The sequence below is a fragment of the Penicillium arizonense genome (assembly GCF_001773325.1).
Source record: "Penicillium arizonense strain CBS 141311 chromosome Unknown PENARI_contig011, whole genome shotgun sequence".
In the NCBI taxonomy this organism is placed as follows: Eukaryota; Fungi; Ascomycota; class Eurotiomycetes; order Eurotiales; family Aspergillaceae; genus Penicillium; species Penicillium arizonense.
Genome location: NW_019173288.1, coordinates 719,681 through 740,489, shown reverse-complemented (window position 1 = coordinate 740,489; position 20,809 = coordinate 719,681). Strand labels below are relative to the sequence as shown.

The window sequence follows — 20,809 nt, the reverse complement described above, 5'->3', positions numbered from 1 at the left end:
GGGGATATCGCAGGCTATGTCAACATGTGTTTAAAGAGAGAAAATGAGCGCCAACAATGAAACAGAAAGCCAAAACTCCTTGCCTTATGCTCAAGTCGTATCGGCATTGCGTCAATCTAGAAGAAAATGAAGGAAAAGGTCATAAGACCATCAAATAACAAAGAAATGGATCAAACAGAGGAATTTAATTGCTGCGGCCACTGCTCAATTCCCGCATTTCCTGTAGGGCAACAGCTCGGCGCGCAACAACGTCTTCTCGGCGGACCACATTGCGCAGTGCTTCACTGGCCTGGATCAGGCCATCGATGCTGATAGCGTGGTTGGTCATCTGGTGATTGATGTATGTGTATAGAGCAGCGGGCGTCGAGCAAGTCGTTAACAATTGCTGCTCGTTGAGTTTAAGCAGCGCGAGTGCAACTTGGAAAAGGAACGTACTTCCACCTCCGCTGCCGGAGGCGATATCTTCGGCTACTTTGGGGGTCTTGTCATTGCTTTCCTTTGTATTGGCAGTGGGTCCGGGGCCGGTGACAGCGCTGGTCACGTTGAGACATAGGACAACATCCCATACGCGATACAGCGCCTCCGCGGAGAGACAGTCTGTAAAGACTGAAAGGAACCATTGGAAGGTGAGCGCCTCTAGTTCAATTCCCAGTTCCTCCAGGTGAGCTGAAAGCCTGGGAAGTAGCTCCGAAATGTACTGTCGCAAGACAACCTGGTCGGCCCGAGAGGCCAGCAATCCATGATCATAGTAGTGTTGGGGCAGTATGATTTCGATCATTGAAGTCAGAATCCAGAATGCATCTTCAGCAGTCGGCATGATGAGCAGTAGTGACCCAGCTATGAGGTTCATGCCCTGACAGTAGCCGACTTCAGGGTTACGACGCGAGTATGCAAGTAACACCTCTTTAAGTTTGCCGACACCAGGACCCTTGCGGAAAAAGACATTATCGGTAAGAGTGCGACGGATGTCCATGTCGATCTGTGATACGACAGATGGATCAGGCTCCGACCCACCAACACTATGGACAAGGTCATCATAGTACCCGGGGATTCGCATGGCAGAAGCGCCACTGCATTCTGACCAAGTTTTGGCGCGAAGAGCGACTGGGATACCGCCGAGTACAAGCAGCCGGAATTCGCGCCACTTTGCTCGACCAACCTTGCCCTTGTTGCCCAGACCGGCGATGCCCACAACCTCGCCATCTGCAAGTGAGGCCTCTGGCGTATCAACTGCAGCTACAGACCGGTCGGTTGCTGCAGCGGCTGCAGCTTCGCCTTCTTTTCGGCGTTCTGCGCGCACCTTGCGGAGGAATTCGTTCCATCGCACGGTTCGGTCGCGCTGCAGCGTATCGTGGAGCTCTGTCAGTTGTTCTAGCAACAGCTTCACTGGTTCAGTCTCCGCAATTGAGATCTTGGCAGCCATGTCATTTGCTTGGTCGGATGATAGGCCCGCGAACTCGGGGCTATCAGCTGTGATGGCCGATGTCGAAGCTGATGGCTGTCCGACAGAGCCAACAGACAATGCCCCGTCTTTGTCAACAGAGACAGACGAGCTGTGAGGACGATTCTCTCCTGCGGTAGTCAAGGAGATAATTGGTCCGGCAGAGGGCGTATGGGACAGAAGTTCTGTAGGGCGGGATGGAATCCTCAAATAGTCCTGCCAACGGCGGATGGAAATCGCTCCACTGTCAGGGTCGTCCGGTGAGGCAGGAGAAGAGGGTGTTGTTTCAGGGGCTGTCTGCGAAAGACTTCGGACATCAGGGTCGTCTTCCGGATCCGAAACATCAGTGCGTAGGGTACCAAGAGTCTCGCTAATACTCAAAGGGTGATTGCTGCTCTTGGACGCATTGGCTTCCCTTTGACGCTTCTTTCGACGTTGATCATAGATGAACCCAAAGCGGTCTGTAAGAAATTCACCTGGCTGAGAGTTGTTGTAAATAGGCGTGAGCGTGGGAGGCTTCGACTCCATGGGCAAGATGGCATCCATCTCGACAGGTCCGAGATTGGTAGAGCTTCGGTCTGTAGTCTCAGTTGCTGCACCCTGTGACACGCTGCCTGCTGGGTTCCGTCGCGAGGCAGGAGAGCCCATTTTGCCTTGGACGCTCATTCCACTGGCAGAGCGTACAGAAGGCATACTGGCATTGCTATTTATTCTTTTCAATGCAGCTACTGCCGACATTCCGCCTTTGCCCGAAAGAGTAGACGAAGCGCTTCGATCTCCGCCCGGGACTTTGGACAATGGCTTGTTTTGACTGGCCTCGGAATCACTTGTATCCTTGCTTGCCTGATTGCCAGCGAATAGCTTGACAGTCCACGAGCCGATCGACCTCGAGGATTTGCGCGAGTGAGTGCTTGCATCGTCCCCGTTCACTGACGGGCTGGCGATCCGCTTTGCTGGTCCACCAATTCGTGTTAGAGCATCGGGTGGTTGGAAAAGCTGCTCATCAAGAGCTTTGCGCCGCGAGGGATTGCTGGGCACTCGAAGATGCTCAGTCTCTTCATCCTCATGTTCCCCGACATCACTCATGATACTGCTAGCACGACTCGTTTTGCGACTGGTATTAGTCGAGCCGAAGATGTACTCTTGCCAACCGCGAATCGAGCTCTGGCGCTTCCGGTTGGCCTCGTTGCCATCATTCCCGCGGCCATCAGCCTCCGCTCGCTGGGCCCGGATTGTAGCTTGGAGATCAGACTGAACGTCTGTAGGTCGTGAACCCACAGTATCCTCCATAGCTTGTGACATTAGCCCATTCAACCCGGAAGAGGCCTGGCCAGCGTAATCACTATTGTGACTGCTTTCCCCATCAGAGACACGGTCACCAGGAGGATTTTCCAACTGATACAACCGACGCTCAATATCCTGATTGCTAACAGAAACCTCCCGGAGCATTCTCTTCAGCTCTCGCTCCCTTGCATCTGCACGTTGGCGGAGAGCCGAGATCTCAGCATCCCGTTGAGCCAGGTCGCGCGCGAACTGTCTCACCATCTTCACGGCCCCTGTACTGGCAATCAGACGCTCAATATGCGCATCATCGGCCAAATGCAGGGCGCCTGGGATATCCTGTGTCAGGACGGAATCGGCGAATAGGGCAGACCGGCCAGACTTGTGAGAGTCTCCAGTTGTAAGCTTCGCCAATGTCGCCTTCCGCCCCCGACCACTTCTACTTATCTCTTCTCCGTCTTCGCCAGATAATAAAGTATTTGTCAAGCCACGGGTGAGGGTGGTGGCTTTGTCGGGGGGTGAAAGGGATGGAAACGAGGTTAGATCCGTGGTTGTATTCGAGGAGCCGGAGTGGCGTTTCTGGGCTTTGGCGCGAAGCGTCTTAGCATTTCGACTCCTGCTTGAGGCGCTCGAGGCTTGGGATGACGACCGCCGCTGGGAGTGGTCGGACTCTGCCATGACTCAACGACCGGGCAATGGCGTGGACGGAGGAATCGTTGGGTAATGACTTCATGAAGGCTTTCCGCAGGCTTGCTCAAGGGTGGATTCGGGTGTTCGAGCTAAAATAGATAGTCGACTAGCTGCTGATAATTTGGCACTTCCCTGTCGCGCGTCCTTGGCGATCCCTTGAGATCGGTGGATCGGTGGAATGAAGGGAGATCGACGCGAGTTGAAGGGAGCATAAATTTCAACCCTGGAATTCCTGGAATGCAAGCTGCCAAAGGTGCACAAAGAGTTGCTATTTTGCTGTCTTTGAAACACACAAAGCTGTTGATGGCCTGGGCACATGACGTTGTTGGTCATGTGACCAATGCTTAGTTCCACGTGACCTTCTGCCTCGGCTCTCCGCATAGCCGACGCAGTGGGGAAACTGAGCTCGTATAAGTTATGAGTTAGCTACTTTACTTCTTTACATTGAATTTGATTATAGCATTCTCTATTTTCTGTTCAATTGCCTTCAGTATCGCAAATTAAACATCATGTCTGCAGCAGCAAAGCAACGTCTCCAAGCCCTCAGCAAACAGCTAGTCGAGGGCATTCCCTTCGAGGGTACATTCGAGGACATCCCCAAGATTCGCCATATTGCTGGTGATTCAGCAGGACCGTAAGTTGTCTGAATGCGTAGTTTAGTTATGTCTTCAGCCAGTCTACCGCATTATCTTGTTTAATCCATCACTCTATTTCAACTATAGCTTACACTTATACTTGCAGCCGGACAAAGGACAAGGTGGTTATTGTGACTGGTAAGCTTCATTCGTGTCATTCTAAAATGCATACGCTAATGAGAATATAGGCGCCAACTCACCCAACGGCATTGGCCGGGCCAGCGCACACCAATTCGCCAACAATGGCGCCAAAGCAGTCTATATCTGTGATTACAGCGATACCCACCTGGCAACTCACAAACGGGAAATGGAGTCCCTCTACCCAAATGTTGACATCCACGTACGATCATTTGATGCCGCAGACGAAAAGGCCCTGATAGCAGTCATCGACGAGGCAGTAGCAAAGTACGGCCGACTGGATATCTTCTTTGCCAATGCAGGCATCGTCGGCCAGCCCAAACTCTTCACCGAGATCGACGGCGACGGATTTATGAACACCATGCGTACAAACGCACTCGGGTACACCCTCCCCAATATGTCATAAAAAGTAAAATCCAAACTAACCCCCTTCCAGCGTCTTCCTAGCAGCCAAGCACGCAGCCCCAGCAATGAAACTAACATCTGCCACAAAACCCTACCCAAGCGGCTCAATCATTGGCACAGCCTCAGTAGCAGGCCTCCGCTCGAACGCCGGCTCAACAGACTACTCCGCCTCAAAAGCAGCAGTAGTCTCAATCGCCCAAACAGTCTCGTACCAACTCGCCGGCACGGGAATCCGCATTAACGCCATCTGCCCGGGATTGATCGAGACAGGCATGACGCAGACAGTATTTGATCGGGCGCGGGAACGCGGCACTGAGCGTAAGATTGGACAGTTGAATCCTATGCAGCGAGGTGCTGTTGCTGACGAGGTTGCGCGTGTTGCTCTGTTCCTTGGGTCTGATGAGGCTTCTTATGTTAATGGGCAGGCTTGGGCTGTTTGTGGCGGGTTGAGTGCTGGACATCCTGTTGTTCCTGGGAAGCTTGCATAGGTATTGAATGTGTAATCAAGCCACGGTAGATCTTAACTTCTTTTCTGGGGGGTACTTAAGGAACTAGAGCCCCGTCTTTCTTGTCTTTCCACGCTTCAAGTATTTCCTCCACCATGGACCCATTCGCTCAACTGCCCCCAGAACTGATCCAACAAATCTTCATTCATACCGGCGATTTTGCCGCTGTAGAAAATCTCAGATACTCTCAAGTCCACGCTGCCTTCCGGGCTCGACCTGCCATTATACATGACCTCATCCTGGCAAATTCTATCACTAGTCCAGAGATATAAAGGCTATGCTACAACATCAGCCTTATTCATACCTCTCATTACACTGATTTTGCCTCCTACCAACAAGCATGCGAGGGCACGCCAAACCTTGACTACAGGGCATCACTCGGCATAATCCACCTACCTGTCGGAATATAGAGCCTTGCCTGTGCATGCCTGTCGCTTATGCAATAGAACTTCGGCTCTACGCTCAGTGAGATACCAGTCGACTTACTGAGCGGACCTGAGCGGACCTAAGCGAGCAGAAAAAGCGCGCAAACCCTTTTCGTGGATTGAAGAATACCGCACGTACTAGTCCCTCTTTCATCTCCAACAATTTTCAGCTCTTCGCAAAGCTACAACAAAAAGCTGGCATTGGCCTGCCCAGTCAATACAGAATCTAGACACATACAACGTCTGAAATGAAATAAATATCGAAAACGCTGAGCAGATCTGGTCTCCGCCGCCCGTAACCGCCGGAAACGAGGCAACACTTGGCTCACAGACTGAGACCATCATGGTATTTACCTTGAACCGCACGGGCATAGCCGAGCAATATACATGATATCGGTAGATCGAGGTTTATAGTAGACTAAGTAATCTAGTTGGAGGAATGAAAGAAAGTTAAGTCCACAGAATCCATTTTCGAGTAACAAGGACCTATATAACCCTGTGAGACTATGAGATCAGCCCAGATCAAGGACTGTGGACAAGGGAAAAGTGCACGACAATGGATACACAAAAAGGAAATCTCATCTGCAGACAGTAGGCAGATGGCGAGTGCAGAGTGGGTGGCTCTCTCGGCGACACGAGACGAGCAAGTCAAAAAGCAATAAAAATAAAAAAGAAACAATCAAGCCGGTCCATCCCAGACGGCACGACAGATAAATAATAGACAGTAGATTCCCGGGTAAATAGCCCACGAGAAAGACAAAAGCGACCAGAATTATGGGACAAGAAGACAGAGAGATGGTCGGTGGATATAAGGGAGTATCAAAAGAAATCGACACGACGAAGCGAAGCAAGAAAAAAAGGAAAGCAAATAGGGAAGAAAGAGCTACGCCAGACAACCAGAGCGCAAGTGCGTATTCAGGATACAGCACAGTGAAGTAAGGAGTAAAAAAAAAAAAGAAAAAAGGAAATGGGCCACACGCCAGGCAGAAGAAACAGGGAATGGACAGAGAAGAGAAAAGAAAGCCAAACAAATAAGATCGTCTCAGTCAAGCCGTTGCATCATCTAAGCTTATACAGACAGCTGATGTTGAAACCTAGGAGATAATCCGAGCGGTGGTTGGTCGCATGAGATCCTCGCTAGCCTGCTTGGACAGAGTACCAGGCTCAGTCTGCTGGTCATCGACATTCTCAGTCTCATGGGCGTGCTCGTCGTCATCCTCGACGATACGAGTGGGGATATCGCCGGGCCCGTACTGCTGACTTGAGCGCTCGGGGAAAGTCGAGCTGCTGACCATGGACATGGAGGTGCTGGAACGGTTGTGGACCAGATCCGGGGTCGGGGGGATGCTGGAGTGTCGGTTATCCGGGTGGAGGGAGTTGTTGTCGATATCGCTCATTTCACTGGCGGCGCGGGTGGAGCGGCCCTCCTGGGTATCGTAGTCGGAGCCGAGACGGTCGGAGGTCTGGATCTTGCCCTCGGACTCTTCATCTTCGGCGTCCTGGGCCAGGTGGAGACCCTCGACGGCGGCGGCGCACTGGTCGCTGATGCTGCGGATGATGTCCGCAATGGCATCGGTCTTGTCGCGCAGGTAGCGGTCTGCGACATCTGTGATGCTCAAACGAGCAAGGGTCTTGTGATCCTTGCCGAGGTTCAGCAAATGCTGCTCTAGCGCAGGGTTCATGTCATTTACCGGAGATTTTTGACCATTGACCTCCTCGACTGTCTTGACGTGCTCCTTAGACTTGGGGGTCTCCGCCTTGCGCTCCTCAGGAGCGTCTTCGTAGCCCTGCTCGACCATTTCAGTAATCTCAGATGTGCTGCTGATGGAGCGGACGATGTGCTCCATGTGGTGGGTCTGGCCGTTGATGAGGCTGCGCAGGTGGAGGACCACGCGCTGGGCATCCTCGCGCTCACGGGAGAGAGTCGAGTTAGTGTGAGTGAGGGCGGAGATTTCCTTCTGGTTGCGCTTGCGCTCACGTTCCAGCTCCTCGGCAATCTCCTGCTGGAGAACGAGGGCCTCGAGGGCGTCGTCACGCTGCTTCTCGGTACCAGACAGACGCAGAGTGAGGCGAGCCACATCGTCCTTCTGTTGGTCGATGAGACCAGTGAGGCGACGGTTCTCACGCTTGTGGTTCTCGATCTTGACCTTGAGCTCGGTGGTTTCCTTGGTAAGCTGCTCGGCAAAGGCCTGGAACTTGAGGAATTGCTGCTTCCAGGTCTCGAGTTCCTCCACAAGGAAGTTGTTACGCTTGGTAACTTTGCTGAGCTCGGTGTCCATTCGTCCCTTGAGGTTGATAAAGTCTTGCCAGGCCTCCATGGCGTCACGGGAGTACTGGTTGCGCTCGCGAACAATCTCGTTGAGGTGACGCATCGAGACCTTGGTCATCAGGGGCTTCTTGACGGAGCCACCGAAGATGGCCTTCATACCGGTGTTGCGGCCCTATAAAAAGTTAGTTTAAACTATCGTTAGTCAAACATTGAAGAGCAAACATACCAGCTTCTCACACACATGGTCCATGACACTCATGACCGCATCCTGGTTCCACCATTGGGGCTCCTGGATGCTCTCGACCTCGCCGCGCATGACGATAATCTGACCGGCGGGGATGAGCTTACCGCCAGCATAGGCAGTGCGGAGATGAGTAGGCACACCAGAAGGCGAGACATCACCGTTCAAGGATTGCGTCATGCGGTTGATGAACTTGGTGCGCTGGCCCTGGTTTAGCACATTGGGCGGGCTGGATGTCAGGACGAAGTTGCGGTCCAGATCGACAACGAGGGCGTCGGATGGGGCATTGAACAGGGTACGACACTCGGCGGTGACACCCAGAATATAAGGACCGGGCTCCTGGACAAGGTCCTTGACGTGACGGGCGTGCACAACGGGCACGTACAGACCGCTCCACTCGTAGACGCGAACGCAGTAGCGAATGGTCTCGGCCGCCACGGTCAGCATCGCCGGGTAGTGGGAGACGAAAATGATACGGCGAGTGGGTGAGACAGCAGCCTCGATAACTCCGACGATGTTGGGGATCGACAGACAGGTGAACAGGGGCCACATGGAGAAGTTCTGGAATCCAGTCGGCGAGGAGGGGAATTGGTAGCAAAGAGCGTAGTCCTTCATATCGATGCGGACCAGATCGTTGAGACGCGGGGCCGGGAAGCTGAGGATACGGGAGACCTCCTCGGCGTGGAACAGGTTGGTGGCCTTGTTCCAGTGAATCCACATACCGCGCAGGTAATCCCCCAGCAGGTCGTACAGGGGATAGCGAGAGAGGAAGCTCAGGCAGTAGGGAATCCAGTAAGTCTCATCGGGGTTGTCGTAGAAGTCCGGCTCCGTCTTCTTGCGCAGCTCGCGGATGGTCTCCGCGCGCTTCTCATCCGCACGGGACCAGACGCGCAGCGCGATACCGTACAGAGTGTGAGAAGAGTCCTGCTGTAACACGAACGCGTGGTGTGCACAGTGAGGCTGGCTCTTACCAGTGCAGATCTCCACGTCGTGAGGGAAACATGCCCGCATGGCCGAATGCAGGGCTCGTGCGATCTCATTGTCCTGCTCTAGTCGGGGGCTGCTTCCTAGAATCTCGGGCAGCCAGAATTGACCGACAGCTCCCTTCATATGGCCAATCTTCCCCTGGGCGGGGGCTGGGGCTTTGACCCATTGTGAGGGTTCCCGCCCGACACCACACACCATGTAGGCATGGGTGAGTGTTTTCGGTGTTCGCTGGGCGGGCTTGATGTTGAGAGTAGACGGAATGGGCTGAGTGATGCGTGAGTGGAGCGACGACGTGCGGCTGGGAACGACCAGCGAATTTTCCCCTTCACCGCGCGTCGAAGGTCTATCCCGGGTGGAAGGCCGGACAAAGGAGCTGTGATCTCGCATTGAGTGGACCATTGTGTATCTCTCGGGATTGAGTCGTGTTTATATTGGGGGGTTATTTGGAGGGGGACTCCTAAGAGTCGAACGCACTACTCGAGTGCAATTCAAAGGAAGGATTTACCCAGATGAAAGAGAGGCGATAGTTAAGGGAGTGTAGAGAATTAATTGGACGTGTGAGAAGCCAAAGAGGAGGTTTAGGGGGCAAATAGGAGAGTTACGCTAAAGCCAAAGGGGGAGAGAACTCTCTCCACTTTAATTTCTTCTCTTCCTGCTCGGAGGAAGTAAGTTATATGCACTCGGACGGAGTATTTCTCTATTTTTCTGCTTTCTGCACGTAGCTTATATCCCTCTATTCCTCTATTCTTACACATGTATCTCGGCAAGTGCCTCAGTTACATCCATGTCTACAATGTGATAGATACTAGAGCCCGTACAGTTCACTGTTATACACGTTGACCGCTGGTTGTTTTCGTCCCCATATTCTTCCTCACATCTGATATGTCCATTTTTGTGCTTTTTTTTTTATGGTGTTTCACCTCAACTCTTTGTCGTGGTTCCTCCCTGATAATAGCATTCATTCGGAAATATATCCAAGTCTCAAAGTCTCGACCGTCCATCTGCAGTACAACCATATGCGGGTTCAAGCAGTGTTTTGCCTGCGGGCTGCGAGGAGCCTCGCAGTCTGTACACAGTTTGCACTGTAACCCCCCAACCCCTCAAACTGACAAATACTACTGGGTCACGATCGAGCGTGCAGTGCCGATCGCCGAAGATTTCATTTAGAAGCCGTCCCGTCACGTTGTTCTTATTGGTGTCTACCCCTGTCTCCCAGTCTCCACCGCAAGAGATTTGTGTTCGATCTTATGCAGTGTCTGGGTTACCCCTGAATTGCTGGAATGCTGGAATGTATCATGAAACAGACATTTAGCTTTCATGCCCGTCCAGTCCAGTGTCAGGTCCAGTATACGGTAACAGACGCGTTCCAGGGCTTTGTCTTCCCGTGACTCCACTACTGTCAACCCCGTCAAACCTACCATACCAAAGTAGAATTCGCCGATACACATTAAACGAATCCTATACGATAGTTTAACCCGACACTGATTCCGGTATCTCCGTCAAGCAAAAATAGCCACCGAGACTTTTAATATTGCACAAAGTACCAATTTGGAAATCCATATTAATGCATATTAACCCCTAACGTTAGCTACGGAGTACACTATGTACTGTATGTATATTAGGGAACGAGAGCATGGACTTCCGTTCCGAACACCCCGTTGGATTCAACAGGAAGATGAAGCTGTCGATCGCTCCACCCGTCCAGTGTTTCGTCTAGGTGGGTTTGGACCCACTGCCCAGCTGTCCCGGTCGTGTGGACAGGGGGTACCTGGTACCTTGGCCCATGACCTGGCTGTCGCGTGGGCCGAAGTACCCGGTACAAGCCGGATGGTTTTGTACTGAGCTATTTAGCTGTTGTGGAGGCGTTCGGCTGTGATGTACATGTCTGTCCGGATTTTGGTGTTTGGGGTCCAATACAGAGTGGTCATGGTCATCCTGTTTTGAGTTCATTTCTTTTTTAATACTTCCTGCGTGGATATACATGGACTGCACTGTAAGTCATGGGAGGGAAATATATATGTCAGCCCTGATGGAGTAGCGAAGTATTGTAAACCCCAAATCTTAGTATCTCGTTTAGAACTCAAAGACAACCCTCCTCTTACGACATCATGATATTCAAATACAGCCCTAGAATACACCTAGGAGAAAATGTAAACCATCCCAGCCCGGTCCACACTAACAATCATCCCATACGGCACCCGCAAAACCGCCACATCCTGAACAAAATCCAAATGACTCTTAAGAAGCATCTGCTGCTGGAGACTAATAACCGTACTACGTGGGGGCCTCGGACTAGCCTTCTTCGCATCACGAGAAGCACTAGCAGAGGGCAGATGTTCAGTGGTAACGAGGAGACTGGGGCCCGGCTGGGATAGCTCATAGTGCGGTTTGCCACTAGCACTACCATCCGAGACAACGTCAAGGCCACTGACGATGGAAGACAGATCGGGCCGCGCGAGGTCCCAGAAGCGGATCTTGCGGTCGCATCCTGCGGTGATAATGTACCCGCACTTCGTGCTAGAGTCTTTGTCTTCGTCCGGAGCATTGAGTCCGACGGCGAACGCCCAGATACCTAGCCGATCGCCTGCGGGGTTATTATTCGAGGGGATCCCTGCGTCAGCGCCGGTCTTCGCGAACCGACTTAGCATCCCTTCGGGGCGGTCGCCATCCACGCGCCAGGCTTCGTAGTCGGCGGGCGTGATGCGGGATGGGTGATGGGGCCGGGAGGGGTGATGGCCTCCGTTGGGGGAATTGGCGCTGCCCATCGGCGTGGCCTGGTAGACTTCACGACAGCGGAACTTCTCGATGTCCCAGACGGTGATTTCATTGCCGTGGCTGCCACTACAGGAGACACAGACCCAGCGGCCACGGGCCTTGGTCGGGTGGACCTGAATTCGGTTGATAGCGCCCCAGCCTGGAAGGCCCCAGGCCTTCAGCCGCACGCGGAAACGCAGATCCCAGAGGTCCAGAATACCATGGGTTGTGCCGACGAGTAGCCAGTGGTGTCTGCGATCGCAGCAAAAGGTGGTCAGAGCACCATGGTGGACTGGGTTTTCTAGTGTATAGATCGGCAGCATGGTCTTCATGTCCAGGGCAAGAATACGGCAGGTGTTGGTCGCAACAAGCAAGGTGGACTGCCCTTCATCGCGGAAGTGCTCCATCCAGACGGCGTACTCAACTGATCCGTCTTGAGCGACGGGCAGTTGGTATTCGCGAACGAGCTGCAGCTTGCCGTACCGGACAGCCGTCTGGCCGACTTTCTGATAATCGACTCGAACGGCATGGATGCTGCCATCAGTAGCCGCACTGATGAATGTGTAAGTATTCTCTACGAAGGTCAGAGCCTTCACGCGTGAGCCTGTCGCATGACGATGAGTTTGACGAGATCGGGGGGTCAAGTTCCTCTCGAGGCGAGTTGTGTCCCAAATCTTCACTGTGCTATCATCGGAAGCAGTCAAAAAGAAGGAGTGGTCCGGAGCGACAACGACCCGGTTGATTGCCGCGCTGTGTTCACCGAACGTCGCGACGAGATTACCCTCCGGCTTCCAGACCTTATTTGGCTCCTGGTCGGTAGCGCTGCGAATGGGTAGCCGGGTATCCAGCTCCTTCACATACGGACCCAGGTCAAACAGGTCTGTTGGGTAGTTCTCTGCAAATACATTGTCCAGCAGCCGCAAAACCGCAGGATCATTGCCGTGATAGGAATGGTTGGGTCGGTATTTCTTGGACGGGAGTTGGGCGGCCTTGCGCTCATCTGAAAGTAAGGATGTCGATGGCTGGGGGGTTCCGCCTCGGTGAACCGGTGCATCTACCTTGCCAAAGGCATTTGCAGAGCTTGTGCCGGTTTCCGCGTAGGCTTTGGCAGTCTCCTTGCGATTCAGCAGGTTGATCGCGCTGGACTTTTTGCTGACCCGATCAGACAAGCTTCTTAATTCTGGAGTATCGGCCCTAGTGGGTGTCGATGAGTCGTCTGCATCTGGGCTTTGACGACGGGTGGAATGTCTGCGATCAACATCCGAGCCTGGGGGAGAAAACGGACGAGATCTTGTGCCAGCGGCGGGCGAGGATGCCAACGGAGACGATGATAGCGACGAAGAATCATGTCCATCCAGAATAGGAATGCCTGAAGGTCGTCTTGTCTCTCTGTGAGCTTGGCTCTTGGATCGCAAGTGCTTACGATGAGCACTGGGCGCTCGTTCAATAGTCGTAGAGGCATCGAGTAAGGCATCTGCGATAGTTCTCGGTCTCGTATCATCGGCATGACCATCATTTCTGTCCAGGGATGCTCTTCGTGGCGAATCAGGGATTTCCTTGTCAAAGAACACCGTTTGAAGCTTGACTTGTTGTTTAGTCAAGCTGACAATGTCGTTTATAGGAAGCCCCGACTGGACATCAGATTCTCTCGAATGTCGTAATGAGACCCTCCAGATGTAATCCTTGAGAGCGACCAGTTTGAATTCATCTTCAGAGCCCATCCCAATGTTTCTCAACCGGGACAGCCATTGTTCATCTTCGTCATTCTTTGATTGTGCAGCCATTGTGAAAGAAGGATTCCGTTGTCCAACACGAGAACTGAAAGCTCCAGGCTCAGATAGGCCGAATGTGCCATCCCTGCTTGTTGACTTCCAGAATACACCTTTGTCGGATTTGAGGGCCCAGAAGAAAGCCATCTCATAAACACTCCGCGGCATTGGTCGTTTGAGTGCACCAAGGATTTTGGCCTCTGAAAAGTCGATGATCTGGATTTTGAGGAAGGGACGGAGGAGGGGTGCCAATATAGAATGAATGTCCGCTATTGACAGGAACTTGGCTGAGTTAACCACGAGGTTCACGGTTGCCTCTCGGATCCAGATATCTGGATGTACCAGAAATCCAACAGTGGTGTGAAGGAGATCCCATGTTGTCGAACGTTGGAACAAGCCTAGATCAGCCATGGATGCCAGAGAGCGAATCACCCTTTCCACAACAAATTCTTCAGGCTCAGTCAGGGATTGAACCATGAGTGGTAATATGTATAGCTCAAGATTGATCGTTCCCACGTAAGCCGCGACACCAACAACGGCTTTAAAAAAGGCGCATTTCAAGATCCAATCGGGATCATTCAGGTATGTGTTTAAGTGACTGAGAACGACCTCATTCGCTTTGAGATTGCCAAAGAAGACACACAAACTGGACACGGAGCCCAGGAAGGCCCGCCGAACCGATGCATCTGTATCCGTCAACAGCGCCTTCGTATGAACTTCAAAGTATTCTAAGAGATCTACCCGAGCCACGTCGTAAAGGTTGTGGTATGTTGCATCCTCAGTCCATCGCGGCTCAAACCCGACCGGTATCAATGCAGCTAGACGGGTATCTGAGCGCAATGCCTGGATCATATCTAAGAACCTCAACGAGGACTGAGCCAAAGACGCAATGCAGGATGCATATGCGGCACGGACCATGGCACTTGGATTTGTAGGTGATGTTGCAACAAACGGCTGGAGCCTGGGGAAGATGTATTCAGAGAACAAGTAGGCATTGACCGGGGAAACTACTTGAACCATTTCCAGTAGTTTTGTTAGAGTGCGGATCGCCGCAACTCTGACGGTGTCGGTCCGATCAGTCAGGAGGATCATGACGTGGGGAAGAACTCGGTCCAATTTGGCTTCATCCGACAATCTTTCTGCAAATGCTAAAAGAATATCGCAGGCTTGGGCTCGGGCCGACGCTTTGGATGTGTTTCGCAAATTAGAGACTACGAGGGTGAGAAAAATCAAAACACCCTCGTCGGTTTGTGACGGTCGTGTTGAGACCTGGGTTTCCCCATTCGGCAGGTCAAGCTTCACAGGGAGAGTGTTGCCTGTCAGCCTGGAGACTGAGGGATTAGACGGAGCTCCGGCACGGGAATTGGAACCGAGAAAGTAGGAGATCTTATCAAAATCCAAGTAGACTCGCTCAATTCTTTCATCTGCCTCGCCTCTGTTGGCTGACTCCGCGTCCATATCAGTTCGCCCGGAAGAAGGATCCGTCATAAGAGACATGTATTGGTGGAGAAAGCTGTAAAAGTATTCTGGGAACGCCTTTCCCTTCCAGAAATTGAGATATTCGTCAGCAGAATATCGGGACTCAGGTTCAAGTTGGATCATATGTAGAATCAATTCTCGAATTTCCGGGTCTTCGATTTTTGCCAGCTGGCTGTGCTGTGGGCTGTATTCTCCTTTGCGGTACTTGTACATTTGACTCAGATTGAAGATGGGAGACTCGAGGAAGAGTTCCGCAATGACACACCCAGCACTGAAGATGTCCATCGCCCAGTTGACACCGCTGTCGCTAGGCTCTTCTCCGGCAACGCAGAATCGCTCGGGGGCCAAGTAACATGTTCGTCTTCCAGAAATGTCGAAGAAAAAAGAGAAATCAGCTGGGTTGTCCTCTGGTAAAAATGTTGGTTTGAAAGATGATGAGAAGTCTGAAAGGTACAGCCAGTTCCAAGCTGTTACTAGAACGTTTTCTGTCTTGATATCGCCATGGTAGATGTCCAATGAATGACAGTCTCGAAGAGCGCACAACAGCTGAAACGCAATCCATTTTTTCTCAATGTGCTCTAAGAATGGACGTGTGCTGAGCCACTGTTAGACTTCGCTTGCAGGTATCAAAAGGACAGACATACCTCATTCGATCATATAGAGAGCTGTGGATGTACTGGCGCACGAGGTATCCACTCGTGCTGGTCTCGAGGATCCTCTGATAGCTCAATGCATTTGGCACGTCCAATAACAACTTGCGCTCCCCTGAGCTGAACGTTAGAATATCAACCTGATCAAGAGGGGTCAAAACTTACTCGTGATGGCTTTAATGTATGGCTCCAGCTCCATCGTGGGGAAAGGTTTCATGATGACCTTAATAAACACTAAGCCATTTTGTTGTCTCGCCCGAATGCTCTTCATGAACCTGCCCCCACCCATGGACTTCTCATACACCAAGTCGGACAGCTCCGGTACATCGATCCCCGCCGACCCCGCCGACAGGGTTGTGAGGGAGTAGCCTTGTCCCATGGTGTCGACTGCCCCTCATCTCCTGTAGAGACAATATTCGACCAAGAAGACCAGATGTTGAGACTTGCGATGATAAGGAAGTTTGAGGCTATGAAGTCACTGGACGCGTCAACACGTGATAAAAGGCGGTCAGCGATGCCGACAGCTCTCAGCAGCTCATTCCAAGGCTTCTTCCTCGAAACAATTCTTTGCTTAGATCTTGATTCTTGAAAGGCTTTGTTATTGCAATGATTTGTGTGCGCGCCAATTAAACATTCATTGATTAAAACGACATGAGCCTCTTATCGGAGATACCTCGGTCTTGACACCGACATACAATTCTGCCAGGAGACAACATAAAGCAGTAAAAAGGACACACTTGACAAGCTGCTTGAGAGAAATCCCAATTACGAGGTGATAGGTCTGTATCGATTTATCGGGATCTCTGATCCTGGACAATTCGCTAACGGTTGAAGTGGAGCTTCACATTGCCTACTGCCAGTGTCAACAATGGAACCACATACAGTCAGCATGGATCACACTGAGATTCCTATCATCGACACCGATGAACCCCTTTTTGATGTTCTTCCCAAGCTGTTCAAGTGAGTTTTGTCTACTTGATTCTACAACAAGACTAACAAATCCCTGTAGCTTCATCAGCATGGCTGTGGGCGATATGGCATACACATTCGAGCAAATGATGTACGGCTCCCAAGGACACCGTCTCAGACAGTTAGTCCATGCTTTAGCCGAAGATAGTCACAATCCATTCATTATTGTGGCTTTGATGTAAGCCCCTCATCGATGGACTTGCCAAGCTTGTCTCGCTAATGAATGCAGGATCCTGAAATGGGAGTTTGACACTGCTGTCGAGGACGACTGGGGCCTCAATGAAAGCCGAGGTGCAGCGTGTGAGTTCGTTGCTTGGCAATTTCTATGTCATCTGAATCAGCACGAGACAATCGAGTTTCTGCTAGAAGAGCTTCCGATCCCTCGGCGCAATTCTGCAAATTCCATCGAAGCAGAAGGAGGTACTTCTTGTTTGACATCTCGAGGTGGCACACACAATACCGAAAGCGAGTCTACGCCTCTCTTGCTAAACTCGTCCTCTTTGAGTCGTCTTTTTGGTGGCAGGGCGAGCGAAGCCGGGTCTACCGGGAACTCACAGGGCGCAAACTCGCAGGACGAGACTTACGCTGCCCAGAGATACTCCCAATTTTTCGGATTGAATGCTTTGGAGATCGCAACAATTGCCCATGCAAAGAGATTTCTAAGCCAACGAGTTGTTCAGCGAATTGTTGATGATATCTGGAATGGGGAAATCGTGTTCTGGGATTCTTTGACAGTGCATTCGACCAAGAAGCCCCAGCTTTTCAACAGAAGGTGAGACTTGAAACTGGATGAAATTAGCAGAGATGCTGACATTCGTTTAGAACAGCAGATCCATATTCACGCTTGAGGGTACCTATCTACCGCAAGGTTTTTGAAGCGGCCTTCTTCGTCTCTTTCCTTTTCCTCTACTACGCAGTCCTTGTGGAGAGGAAGCAAGATGCCGTTGGTGTTTTCGAGGCCGTAATGTACGTGTGGATTGTTGCCTTTGCGTATGACGAGCTGAGTGGGATCATCGACGCTGGGGTCGTTTTTTACCAAATGGATTTCTGGAGTCTGTGGAATATCAGCATCATCGGAGTCGGAATGGCGTTTGTCACAACTCGTGAGTCATTTGTTCGAATCTGCCTTGCGGCTCTTCACTTTTCAAGATGAGCGGCTAATGAGGGCGCCGCAGGAGTCATTGGGTTGGTCAAGGGCGATAACCCCATGATCGAACTATCATTTGACATTTTGTCTCTGGAGGCTCTATTTCTTGTGCCAAGGCATGTTATTCGTGGAGCATGCATGGTGGCGACAGGGCTGACCGGATGAACAGGATCTGCTCACTTGTGAGCTTGAACTCATACTTCGGCAGTCTAGTAAGTGGATCCTGCATGAAATACATTTCCCGAGAATGGTCAACTGATTGTGCCTGTGAATAGATACCTGTATTGAAGGAGATGGTACGATGGTCTCTCCAGGCTTCGGGGCCCAAGGCTGACCACCGAATGTTTCAGACAAAAGCGTTCTTTAGGTTCTTTCCAGTGGTTGTAGTATTGTATATTGGTGAGTGTGGCTTAGCACATGCAACCTCGAAAACAGCCATGTCTAATGGACTGCAGGGTTCCTGACGACATTTACCATGCTCGCCCGTGACCGCTTGTCTCTCGATACAATGTCACATTTATTAGTGAAGGTGTTCTTTGGGTATGGCGGTGAAATAATCCCTGTTACGCCCGTTCTTTGCTAAAATCTGTTGCAGTTCGAGCGTTCTTGGCTTAGTGGGTGCTTAGCTTTTATGATCCTTTTGAGGATGTGCACTGACGGTGGCTGAATCGATTGGATAATAGGACACCGCGTCTGAAGTAAGTCTGCGCACTAGGCGGCTGTTATGCAGTCCAAATCACAATACCCCGGAGGATTGGCAAAATGGTTGGCTGTCGCGTTTAGTTGACTGACACGCTAAAATTTAGATCTCCCCAATCTTCGGCTACGGCTTGATGTGAGCTTCCTTTGATCTTATTACGAAACCTGGCATGGTCGCATACGTTTTCAATCACGTTCTATGCGTGTGACGTTAGACCGCAGTTATGCGATGGGGTTGAGGCCCTTGAACGGGGCTCAACAACGTTTCTACATGGCGGCAAATGCATCATTCACTAACAGATATTACTTAACAGGCTTATTTTCGCATTGATGACCAATACCCTCATTCTCTCATCTTTGATCAGTTTGATGAGTATGAGTCTTGAAGGGGTATGTCTCCAACACAGGCTGTCGGGGCCGCCGTTGACTTGTGCTAGGTAATGCGTCATGCCCGAGAAGAATATCTCTTTCAGTGAGTATACATCCCAATCGCCCTGATTTTAGGGAGCAGGGCACTGCCTCTTTGGAAATTTGCTCCCGCTAATGCACCAATCAGGTTGGCGATCTATGTTCTAGAAAGCAGCAATTCTCGCCGATTGACATACTTCATGCCACCCCTGGTCAGTCAGCGTCTGATCCTTCAATGAAATGTTTCTGTGTGTTCTGAAATCTTTCCATGCTAATGCTCAGTAGAATCTTATTCCCCTGCTTTGTATCCGCCCCATGCGAATTTTCCTATCTGCGGGAACTGTTCGCCGCGTGCGCATTGTCTTACTACGGGCCACACATCTTCCGTTCGTCGCGTTGATATGGGCATATGAGTCAAAGTGGCGACATCCGCGGCGACATAACAGTCGACTCCCCCCAATGTCGGCACGCGCCTATCGTACTTCTGCAAACGAGGCGACTCTGTCCAGGTGCCAGGACCCACACCACCCCTCCGTAAGGGTAGTTGGAACAAGTCTGGGCCCTGGAAAAGAGCGCAGAGTGGATCAGCAAGCCGCGCGTGAATCTGGCATGGAGCGGAGGCAATCCCCATTTACGGACCTGATCGACACAATAGAACGACTTCGAGCTCAAGTGGATGCAATTGCCGCACGACAAGACTGATTCAGGGGCCAAAATTACTAGTACTTCGCGCCGAATTGAGGTACAAACAGCGCGGCAGGAGGGGTCACTTCCCTGGCGCTTAGGGCCACGCACGCCCCTGCAGCGCCGGACTGGCGCTAGTTGGCTTCGCGGGCTTAGTTGCGGGTTTAGCGGCACCCTGACTACTCGAAAACCGTTCGAGATGAGCATATCAACGCCGTTGGACGAATTAGACTTGTTCATTATTTTCAGGCGCTTTTTCTTTTTTACCGTTTTTACTCTTTTTTTTTCCTTTTTTCTTCTTTTATTATTTCCCCTGTCGTGTCTCAGATCCAAGTCTCCTTTTTATTATAACCATAAAAACTCGGAGCAAGTAAATAGACGGCATAGATCAAGTTCTCCGGGGCATCATTTCCTGTGGAGCTAATGTGGAGTTGCGCTATGGTATACATGAAGCCGAAGGGATCGAGCGGTTCGGAAAGCCAGATCCGCATACCGTCATGGTCACGATGGTCATAAGCACAATAGTTACCGGGCATATGTGCCAATTTGGGCATGATGTGATCAACTTCATTGTCTCCTTCTGGACCCTTCATACATGCATGTACATGCCCTGCGGCTGTGTTCATCAGTGGTCAACAATCCCTGGCATTGTACGTCGCCAAGCTAACAGCCAGAACCTCGGGCTCTCCTCATGCCTCTGTATGGCTCCTGCCTGCATGGGACACGTCGCGGTTGGGCAGACCAGCCTAACGGTGGTGAAAGAAATGGTTAGTTTGTCCCAGGACAATCATTATGCATCTATGGCATATCAGTCTACATGTACTTCCGCCCCCCTGTGAGGCTATGATCTTTCTATGACATAGTATCTCTATATTGATCTCCGGCGCTAATCCTCTGGTGTGTAAGGGCACGCTGTGCAGACCTAGGCAATCGATTTGGTCCGGATTAGCCCCGGCCGTTACTCCTCCCCACCCTTTCTTCTTCCACCGCAATTACAGACCTTTTCTTTCCAAATCTGCCTTGCCTATTGAGGCGTCAAGTCATCGAATCTTCACTGATTGTCGGTATCGATGCGGCGCAAACTCTTCTCCAATGAATCCATACCCTATTCGGTACCCTCTTAGCCACCCTCCATGTATGCTGCCGCTGTTAACCAACAGCGAGGCTGTTGACTTAAAGGCTTTGCTATATATACTCCATATCGCCAAACATTGTTCACTCTGATATAGACT

The 20,809-nt window shown here is 51.4% G+C and overlaps 4 protein-coding genes across 4 annotated transcripts; 1 reads left to right on the top strand and 3 right to left on the bottom strand.

Annotated features, from left to right (window-relative positions):
* Window positions 1–184: 184 nt before the first annotated feature.
* Window positions 185–3,400, bottom strand: PENARI_c011G02807 (uncharacterized protein; the record flags this gene model as incomplete). The annotated part of the gene is made up of 1 exon (XM_022632537.1): window positions 185–3,400. One exon carries the CDS (start codon window positions 3,398–3,400, stop codon window positions 185–187), a length of 3,216 nt encoding a protein of 1,071 aa, XP_022487601.1.
* A 521-nt stretch (window positions 3,401–3,921) lies between these two features.
* Window positions 3,922–5,078, top strand: PENARI_c011G01202 (SDR family NAD(P)-dependent oxidoreductase; the record flags this gene model as incomplete). The annotated part of the gene is made up of 4 exons (XM_022632496.1): window positions 3,922–4,046; window positions 4,154–4,185; window positions 4,236–4,566; window positions 4,622–5,078. The coding sequence occupies 4 exons, from the start codon at window positions 3,922–3,924 to the stop codon at window positions 5,076–5,078; spliced, it is 945 nt and encodes a 314-aa protein (XP_022487487.1).
* Window positions 5,079–6,615: 1,537 nt separating this feature from the next.
* Window positions 6,616–9,417, bottom strand: PENARI_c011G06165 (DENN (AEX-3) domain protein; the record flags this gene model as incomplete). The annotated part of the gene is made up of 2 exons (XM_022632620.1): window positions 6,616–7,962; window positions 8,017–9,417. 2 exons carry the CDS (start codon window positions 9,415–9,417, stop codon window positions 6,616–6,618), a joined length of 2,748 nt encoding a protein of 915 aa, XP_022487420.1.
* Window positions 9,418–11,156: 1,739 nt separating this feature from the next.
* On the bottom strand, window positions 11,157–15,869 carry PENARI_c011G11166 (ubiquitin-binding serine/threonine protein kinase VPS15; the record flags this gene model as incomplete). The annotated part of the gene is made up of 3 exons (XM_022632741.1): window positions 11,157–15,615; window positions 15,665–15,785; window positions 15,836–15,869. The coding sequence occupies 3 exons, from the start codon at window positions 15,867–15,869 to the stop codon at window positions 11,157–11,159; spliced, it is 4,614 nt and encodes a 1,537-aa protein (XP_022487518.1).
* Window positions 15,870–20,809: the final 4,940 nt, after the last annotated feature.